This window comes from Manduca sexta, unplaced genomic scaffold, assembly GCF_014839805.1.
Source record: "Manduca sexta isolate Smith_Timp_Sample1 unplaced genomic scaffold, JHU_Msex_v1.0 HiC_scaffold_173, whole genome shotgun sequence".
Lineage (NCBI taxonomy): Eukaryota > Metazoa > Arthropoda > Insecta > Lepidoptera > Sphingidae > Manduca > Manduca sexta.
In genome coordinates this window covers 1-10532 of record NW_023592623.1, presented here as the reverse complement: position 1 = coordinate 10532, position 10532 = coordinate 1, and the positions used below count along the sequence as shown (strand labels likewise).

The 10532-nt window shown below is 39.5% G+C and overlaps 1 protein-coding gene across 1 annotated transcript; it reads left to right on the top strand.

Annotated features, from left to right (window-relative positions):
• Nucleotides 1-716: 716 nt before the first annotated feature.
• Nucleotides 717-10069, top strand: LOC119191635 (BMP-binding endothelial regulator protein-like; the record flags this gene model as incomplete). The annotated part of the gene is given in 10 exon segments (XM_037445523.1): nucleotides 717-864; nucleotides 867-986; nucleotides 5675-5810; nucleotides 5812-5882; nucleotides 6411-6661; nucleotides 7203-7284; nucleotides 7287-8084; nucleotides 8087-8153; nucleotides 8155-8339; nucleotides 10020-10069. Coding segments are annotated over 9 exon segments (1806 nt in total), but the record flags the coding sequence as incomplete, so codon positions are not given.
• Between the last annotated feature and the right edge of the window lie 463 nt (nucleotides 10070-10532).

Genomic DNA, 10532 nt, shown 5'->3' with positions numbered 1-10532 from the left:
TATTCCGTAAAAACAAAAGAAAATAAGGAAAAAGTTCCTAAACTCTTTTACATTCGGAAAGAATCGCATGAGTAGTTTCCATTAATTTTCCTCGTATGCTATAAAAAATAATGCTATTTTATGAATGGAATTCTTTGAAATAATAAAAGCGAGCATTTGAAGAAAAGAACGCTAAAGCGAACGGTTAAGTAGAATTTTTATTCACGGCTCTACATAGACGCACCTGGACACGATGCCGAGACGAGATAGAGAATGTATTTTAATACTCCAGATGCATACAAATCGCAAATCACAATCAAGACAAGTTGCCGCATATTTTATGAAGCTAGCTTAAGAGTATATAAGTATTTTTTCGCCATGGCGTAATGAGTGAGCATGGGCCGTAGCCAAAATACCTTTTTACAATCGTTAACGCTAACGTTATGTATAAGAAAGACATATCTTAGTAGTAGACTTATCGATAGGTTATGCTATTTTCATAATTTTTTTAGGCTTTCTATTAGCCTTTACGATTGTGATACGTAGTATCAAATTCTGATAATCAGAATCAATATTCGTATAATACATATTTTTACTTAAGATACCACCGCCCAGATTATTCAATTAGCATTACGCAACTCTAAGGTAATGAACAAATGAACCAGCACATACGACATTATCACTCACCTAGTTATGAATGTGTCTGATTACTAAAAAAATATTAATTTCTTGTTTAGAACGGTTTCGTCGAGTGCCGGAGTGGAGTAGAAGAGTGCGTGCAGATGGATGACTGTGCTGTCGTGATGCCTCGCGAGGGCTGCTGCGCGCGGTGCAAAGGATGTTGGTACAACGGCACCGAACACGCCTCGCACACCGAGTGGAACGAGGAGGGAAACTGCTGCGATGTGAGGCTGGAGTAGTCACTATATCCAGGCCGGAGTGTTACGCGCCATGCGACAGGCCGAAGCATCAGCGGCACACGCACTATAACTGTCCAGTTTGTGATGGTGAGTTTCGATAGTTAATGCTTTGATTATAAAATATTAGTTTTTCTAATTTGTTTACTCGCCAGAAAACGGCACAAGCTTAGTTGAGCACGTTGGTTAACAGCATTAACAATATATATGGGGTAGGATGAATTTGATAAACGGTGTTAAAAATCATTATTCATTATGTTTAGTACTCGATTGACTATGTGCTGTAGTTGTTCTGGTTTTACCCCCAATTATTCGTAGCGTAAGTTTCACGCAAAACAATTAACGTTTTATTATTTTCGAATCGGTTCATAAGGAATAAATTGGGTGGCGAGACTGGCGCAGCGATGTCTCGGAGCGCTCAGCGCCCACCCAGACTCGCAAGCGACAAAAAACAACCACCATAATCCCCCACGAAAACAAACACACGCTACGCGAACTTAATAAAACCATAATGACGATCACCTCGCTTCCAAACCTTAATATGTTTATTAAATTCCATATCAAATAATAGTAATTACGTGATGATTCGGAATTGCTTTTGAATATTGCCGACAAATTCCAACTGCTATCGTTTTATTGCTTATGTTTATATTTTATTAATTATATCTACTAGCTAGTTGCTAAGCGGTATGAGATCAAGGGATCTCCTGCTAACATCTCTCATCGTTAAGTCGCGATGATTAAAAATCGAAGGATGATAAAATGGTTACAATATTAATACTATTACGACTAGAGCGTGCTTATTTTTCATGTCTACTCGGAGTTGGGTCGATGTCACCGCTGATTAACCCACACGCGTCCACAAACAATGAAAACCATATCGCACAAGAAATGTTGCGCAGTAGCATTCCTACGGACAATAGACTAATCGGTATTATACATAAGTTGTCAGTTCAGTCAGATCATTATTGCGTATATAAAACAACGAAGACATTCGATCATTTATAGATTACTGCGCACCTCGCTTTAAACAGTACAGCTTTAGGTTAACACGGCGGATTTTGTTTGCACCTCACTGAGTATTATATGTATAGGAGTACACGATGTGCTATGTATACATGGGTGGCGCCAAAGAGCAATCAATTCTTTCGTAGTAACTGAACAAATAAAAGTATTTTAGTTTAAACGTCATAAATACTTGATGAACCGCGAAGACGTGATTACAAAGCTTTGATTGTAAGGAGATTACGTTGCTAATGGAAATGATAATTATAATCGAAAACGTTTTTATACGTATGCACTGACCAATAGCGCCGACGGGATGATCTTTTGGACCACCCAAACGTTTTCGCAAATCGATAAATAGTTTTAAAAATTAGTTCGAGATAAAGACATTGACAATGTAATAAGCTCATCATTATAGGTTCGTCGGGGTTTGGTTAAATTATATAGATATTTTGGTGGTCGAAATCTCCCACGGCGTTGCGTCTCTATTATTGACCATAAATCAAAAAGTTAACAACCTACTTAAAAGGTTGGGTTGGGTGGGTTTTTATACGTTGGTCAAAGCGGCCGCGCGTCGCCGTGGCTGCGGGAACGCCGAGGTGAATCCTCTGTTTATTTGTTTTAGGATCCCAACAGTGCATTAGGTTTTTTGTCTTTCCGATTATTATTTTCAGCCTTATCAACTTTGGGTTCTTTTATTTGGTTCGAGTGAGTAATGATATTTATTTGAAAGGATTCACTGTAAGACTTCGCTCCTTGCAGCATTTAGGTTTTGTGAGAGATGAAACTTTTTATTCAAATAATTTTTTTAAAAGATTTACAATGTTAAAAGATTTTGGCAAAGAAATACCTAGCTCATCTAAATTCGTATGGTGTTTTGAGAACGGCGCGTTATTAGGTATGCCTGATACGGCGATCTGAGAAATTGAAACAATTAGCTTGTGATATATGCGCGATACGTGTTATGAATTTTTAAAACATTTTTCGAACAGGTACCAGCGCTTTGCTCCTTGGAGTAATGCATATTGCTGAGCTGGGGCCTGATTGCGGCTGCAATATTACACAAACGGATGTATACTTGCCTGTTGTCTATGTATATCTGCAGTTATACTGTAATAGTTGTAACCAAAATAAACTTTTTATCTATCTAACATAATACCTAATGTGGAACTGCGAATCATTGCGATACACGCTTTATCTGGGTGCGGTTAGCTTGTGCATGCGCTGTCTTGATGAATCAACCGTGCGACCGAGCTCGCGCCTGTCTGAAATATCTTACATACTTTCGATATATTCATAGATATTATAGTCATTTAGAACGCGGGCTATTATAGTTTAGAACATTACAGACGACCAATGCAATGTTACGTCGAGATGTCACTAATGTTTACAGATGTATGCACTCCGAGCACAACATTAATAACAGATCTGTTACTTCTTGTGATCGTTATATCATTCTCAATACTGTCGCGAACTCATATTTAATCATGTAGAGTAAAATATAGCTACATACCCCAATTTAATGCTTCCAAATAACAGAATACTCATAATAACAGTTATTTGGTGATAGCAATCTTATGTCAGCCGGGGGTATGGTAGAGTGCGACGAAGCGCTCTGCTTATACGCGTATGAACCACTCGTACTGACAATGAATACATAATTGTTTACCTACAAAAGGACAACCTGCTTTATGTAGACGTCTCTAGTTTTACGACAGACACTTGACAGTTTTCATTGTCACAATTACATGTGTCGACGCGGCGGTCCTCGGTCAGCAGCGCGCATAGAATTGAGAGCCCGGGACTATTGAATGAAATGTATTTAAACCGAACATAAATGACAAATGAATAAACACTCCACATTGAAGTTGTAAATACTTTATCATTTTGAAAGGTTTTTAACTTGAAACACTTTATCTTGTGAACTAACATCATTAACGCTGTCGGCAGGTCGGGACTAAGTACTTTGAATTGAATATTTTTGTCCACCGTGGGGCCGAGGCGTGTTGCGGAATGACGCGTTAAATAATGATTGTTGCGTTAGTCTTGGTTAGGAAGGAGGTCAGGAGTAGGGAGATGTTGGGGTGTGAGTTGTAAGCTCAGCGCGATGTGCTGGCTGGTCGATGCTCCGCGGTGGGCTCGCCGTGTGCGGTCATCCGCGCCGCTGCGTCATTCATTAACTTGTTGATTGATTCATAGTCTTCCTTCGCTAATTTATGGAGTTTGCGCTTTGTCGTTGCTGCGCCGCCAGAGTCTGCTCCATTTTGGGAAACAATGGGCTGAATTTTTGTTAAAAACTTTTTTCGAAATGCGCCTCTGTTTTCAATTACAGTAAAGTTGTATCTTATTTAAATTGCAATTTAATTATTCGGCTTAACGTACGTTAAATACAGAATAATTTTATTTATAAACTATAGTGTTTTCTTGGTAATTTATCTGGTTGTGGCAATTACAGAATGGATCAAATTCCTGGATATGATTCATGTTTTACCATTAAGTGTATTAATATGTACATAACATGCGTAGGTTTCCTCTTAATATTAAAACAATTATTGATAACTATTGTATCGTGTATTTAAAGGTAAAGAAGCAACAATGAATTAATAATATGAATTTACGTATCATTGTTCTATGAAACAATTAAAATTAAATGCAATGACGTGTTAATACAGGGAATTTATTCAGATATTTTTCTAAATGCCGTTGACTTGCCACGGGGTGATTAAGCATCAACCATAATAAAAAAGTACTTTAGACCACATAGAGGGGATTTGGACTCTTCAGTGGACCATTAGAGAGCATGTCGGTAATCTGTTTGCCGCGGCCACGCACCCTGACTTAATCACTGAACGATACCGCTCGCTATCCCAGATTGGAATTTTTGTCTAATTTGTTCAATGTAGGGCACATACAAATTTCATAATGCAGAGTATATTTCATTAAAAAAATACATGTCTATAATATCCATAATAAGTCCACTTACGGTTTAATTTTTTTTGATGATGTTAAATAAAAATTACATAAAAATCAAGTATTTTATCATCGAACATCTTTATTCGTATCGTGTTAAGACGTCTAAGGTATTTTGAAATCGTCGACCTACATACACTCGCAGCGGTTTACCTTTACACGCACTGTTAGGCATCCGTTATGCGTTAGATAGGTCTTATAGGTACTATACATACTGATTTGTCATTCCTGTGAGTTGTAACGCAGTTACAAATGACAAGTCGCATGCTGTTGGTTTCGAGCTTTCCTCACTACATCCGAGACACTCATTGGTTGCATTGCTGAAAATGTTAACATAACTAGACCAATAGAGACAGATTTTTTCGTAATTTTAGTATTATCAGTATCAATTTATTTCTTTTTATCTTACTTTATAGGTACAGCAATGTACTTATTATTAAAATAATTCCCAATATAAAGAGGTAATGATTTTTTTTAATAGGGTGTCGCAGAATGCTTCATTTCACATGATGCTACTAAGTACAATGTCATCTAGACGGTTATGTCGGTCTGTGCGAAATTGGATAATATACACAGGCGGATCCCGAAACGCGACATACGTGAGCCATTATGGCGGGTTTTACACCCTGTGTAAGGTGTGTTGCCGCTGTCCATGAAAACCCTACGAGCGAATCTCAACATTGAAATTACCAGAACGCGATACACTGATTTGAGCCACTATTAGAATCTTATACAGTGGACGCCATCCAGGCGGCTACAACTACTGCAACCAGAATTTCAACATAGACAATTTGAATTTCCAGAGTGTGTGATCAACGGCCAGCGCGTGTGGGAGGGCCGCGACGTGCGCGTGCCGGAGGAGCCGTGCCTGTCGTGCCGCTGCGTACACGGCGCGTTGTCGTGCGCGAAACGCGCGTGCCCCGTACTGCCGTGTGCGCGCGCAGCACTACACGCCGCCCGGCGAGTGTTGTCCCAGGTGCTCGCATCCCACCTCAGACAAGATATTGCCGAGTGAGTATCTTAGATGGCAATTTGTTGCCAACAAACATTACTATAAGCACCGTATATGACTACAGACCAATTGCAACACTTATTTGTAATAGTTTTAAAAATAATATCTAACATGCTTTATTACTTTTTCAAATTTAAATAACAATATTAAAACAACTTTTTGTCAAACTAAACCTTTATTAAACAAATAAATACATTGTCTTAGCTTTAGCCCGCTTGTATAATTAATGCAGTCTTCCGTAATGGACTCGCAACACATCACATGAAACCATATCGGGAACTAATTTGGGCCTTGTTCTACCTCTGACGATAGTCAAAACAGCGCCATTGGGTGCAATGACCTTATTATAAACGCTACTTTGTCTGGGACATAATTTAGATGGCGTAGGCTTGCCTTAGACCTAGTAAATATTTCATACTAAGTTTGGTACAGGACCCAACTCTTGAAGCCTAATTCTGTTTTCAGATTTTATTTTGATGGTTAGAAAAAATAATACCATTGATTAAATAACATAATTGTCATTTCAGTTTCAGCAGCCGCGCCGTGGAAGCCCTGTATCATCGGCAAGGAGTACCACGCTCACATGATGCCATTCCGAGTGGACCCGTGCACCGACTGCACCTGCATGAACGGCACGGCTGTATGCACGCGGCACACGTGCCCGGTGCTGACGTGCGGCGCGCGCGCACTGCCGCCCGCGCCCGGCAAGTGCTGCCCCGAGTGCCCGCACATCGAACACGCCAAGGCCGCGTGTATCATTGGAAGAAAAACCTACCAGGTATTTTTTTTTATAACTAGATAGATTTTCGGTTAATTCAAATTTCACAATGTCGCAATTGTCCTTTTTTGGAGTTCTTATTCTGTGTTTAATTTCATCTTACTCGGTTCAGTGGTAAACCAATGTATGCAGGCTAGCTTTAAAAGCGTAACAGGCATTTATTTTCCTAACAAATCAATCTTCCTAACATAAATATGAAAGTTTGTGGAGATGTTACAAGTAAGTTAAAAAGTTATAACGGTTAATATAAGCTGAGTGGATTTGGATGGTATTTTGCACGAAGAAAGACCATATTCTGGATTAACAATCTCGGGTAGTTTTTATAATTGATTTATAGATTTGCACCAGCGTGGACTTTATTCTGTATCTGGAATATAAAAGTCTGGTATTTGGGTGTGATATGGCGATAAGCTCGCCCCTTACCACATTAGAAGAAATACTCGTGGCGAAAAATGGGTGCCCTAGTTACACATCCGCGTACCTCTCCAGGGATAGGCGTGAGTGAGATGTATAGTGAATGATTTCTTGCTGGTACGTCTAGGATGGAGAAACTTGGCAGTTAGCCGCTTGCAAATCTTGCGAGTGCCACAACGGCGAACCACGATGTGCAATGGAACGTTGTTCCATCTCTCCTGTCCTTCGGACCAGACTCTCCGCCAACTGCCTGGTGAATGTTGTCCAAAATGTGTCGATATGGACGGCATCTGCACTGTCTTTGGAGATCCTCACTATAAAACTTTCGACGGAAAGTTTTATAGTTTTCAAGGATCATGTAAATACCAACTAGCGTCAGATTGTGTGAATGGAACGTTTTCAATAAGAATTTCGAATGATGCCAGAAACACTTCACATTCTTCATGGACGCGTACTGCGACGCTTCGTATTGGTTCGACAAAAATCAATATGGGAAAGCGAATGCGGATAAAAGTAAATGGTCGGCGGGTGACTCTACCTCACAGAATCGATGGAGTGGCGGAAATCGTTCGCAGCAACGGCTCTGTGCTGCTTAAGTCCGAAATTGGCGTTCAAATGTTATGGGACGGTGATGGTTTCTTGGAAGTGACTGTGTCCAGTGCCTATAAAGGCAAACTGTGTGGTTTGTGCGGAAATTTTAATTCAGTCGCCAGGGACGATATGAAAACTCGCAACGGGAAGCTGTTGAACGACACGTGGAAGTTCGGCTCGTCGTGGCGCGTGGGTGGTACCAGAGCTTGCACTCGACGGCAGAAGCCTCCAGTCAATACGCCGCTGCGCCAGTCCAAATTGAGCAAAGCAAGAAGATTGTGCCGAGGATTTGTCCGATACGATGCCTTTATGGAATGTGGAACTAAAGTGAATCCTCATCATTATCAGGAGGCTTGTGAGTTGGACGCCCGCAGCTGCACAGGTACGCGGTGTCACTGTGCGGCGTACCGGGCGTATGCGCGGAGTGCACTAGGCTGGGCGCAGAGCCTGGGCCGTGGGCGCGCACAGCGTGGTGCGAGGGCCCGCCGCCCCTGGCTCGCGCGACGTGCTAAGGGCCCGGCTCGCGGCAGGGACAAGCAGCGGAACCTCATGGATCTGAGTGCCGTCGCCAAGCCGAGCGGAAACCGCGCACGCCCGCCTCCGCCCATACTGCACTTATAGATCAACGCGGCGTGACCTCTACTAGTCAAAACTGCCATTGTGGCAATGCGAGGTAACTTTATTAATATATTCTAAAAAATAACGCCTAAAAGTATAATGATCATATTTCTACACGTAGAGCAATAATATTCGTAACCTAATAGGATAATAGGTATCGGGGCTTAGGGGAGCCATAAATTTGATTCGCAGTTTAAATTATTGAAAACTAAAACAGACTAAAATGACTTAATTAGGCTACAGAGTGTAGATATTGTTTTTTCGTTTAAACATAATACCAGAAAGATAAAAGTTAGGCACTACGTAATTTACCTAGGTCTAGATGGCAGCTACTATAAAAGAGTCTAAACAGTAAGGAGGTCTGGCTTTAATATTTTTATTTATTTTAAAAAACAGATATGAATTCTTATAATCTAAATTTCGTATCTCCCACAGAGCGGTGACCATTTTTAGTGTGGCCTTATAACAATATTTATAGTTATAGACTCATGTCCAAATTATATGCAGTTTATTAAGCTATTGGCAGAAATCATTAAACTGCAATAATTTACGTTTTTTATTTTCGTTTTTATACAACGTTGTAAATAAAAAATTTTATTTACACTTATGTTAAGATTTTTCTGAATTAGTTCCATGAATTTGATATATTATTTTCAATTAAATTTCTAGAATTGCATATGTACTGGTTTTAGATATGTGCATTATAAGATTAAGTATGAAAAACATATATATATATATACAAGACTCTCGAAAACGGCTGCTGATTTGGACGTAATCTGATATTATGCAAATATTAAGTGATTTTCTATGGCCTGTGGGTTATTTTTAGAAGATGAACAGAAACTTCTGAAACTCTATAAAACAGATTCAGTTTAATAGGTACTTGGTACTCTATGTTCTTTGCCGTTACTGATATTTAAACTCCTCCCTATCTTTTTCTTTTTTAAATAATTTTGTCACTCGATATAGGCAGATTAGTGTCCCCTGGGACTCGACGAGCTGCATCGCTCGTTGTCATAAAATGCGTACCACTGATCTGATATGCATTTGCATTTTTGGTATTTTTACGATAATATACGGTCCTCATAGGGTTTCAGCGGCCCCTGTGTATCCTCATCGCGGACCTAGATAACGAATGAAGGTTACCTCCTATTTACCAGTAGTCAGAGGCGGCCTTAGGGGGTGACGAACTGGGCAACCGCCGGGGCCACGCGCGGTGCCTTAGAGGAACTTTTTTACGATCTTACCGATAAAACGTAAAATTAGGAAACGGTTTTTTTTCTGCGCTCGGGGCTCGCGTCGTTTTTTTGCTTTTGCTTGAGGACTCGCGTCGTTTAAAGCCGCCGTTGCCAACGGTCAGAAAATACTGCAGAGACATCTTGTGATATCTCTCAGACCCTAGTCCAGGACGTATGAGGACCTGTGTTATAATGTTCATTGTTACGAAATATCGCGGTTAAGTTGACTGTCTTTCGCTTTAATATCGCTTTACTACCTCGTGGAATTATAATTAACGTACCACAAAAATATAGCTTTTAAAAAAGTCGCAGTACCGTCGTGTCACCTTGCTAAGGCTTGAACAGAACCTAATTGATCATTCGTTGAAATATGTAATCAGTTTTTGTTTCAAAATTAACAAACGTTAATCTTAACCAAAAAAGTAAATTCGATACTTTGTTCACAATACGACATGTTAACCTTTTACGTATCTATATGAAATTGTCATTTATTTCAGAGTATTATGAGAATCGGACACTGGACTGTACGTGGGTTGCATCTATAAGGGCAGCGGCTTTATAAGGAACAAAGATCTATCTACTCAAACAGTATTCATAAAAATATTTCTAGTTATTAAACGAGATAATATATTATAACTAAGATCACCTGTGAAGCTCACTATTGCCTCGCATTTACTGACCAGCTACATGCTTCCAGAAGCTTGGTACTGCAAAACGTCACTTATAAATTACTGAATTTGAACTACTTTTCGCTATTTAGACCTGTTTTGTACACATTTTTTATACCTATATAATATTTAAAAATCAACTGCTGCTACAGGTATTCAAATGTAAAAATGATTTGCTTACAAAAAAACCATAGAATCGAACGTTAATGTCGTTGTGTAGCAAATAAACCCAATAAACGATATAAATCGTGCAAGAGTAATGAATAAATCAATGAACTAATTTACCTTTAAGTAATTTATTTTATATTTACTGTTCATCAGTAAGTTATACCGTGTTGTTTT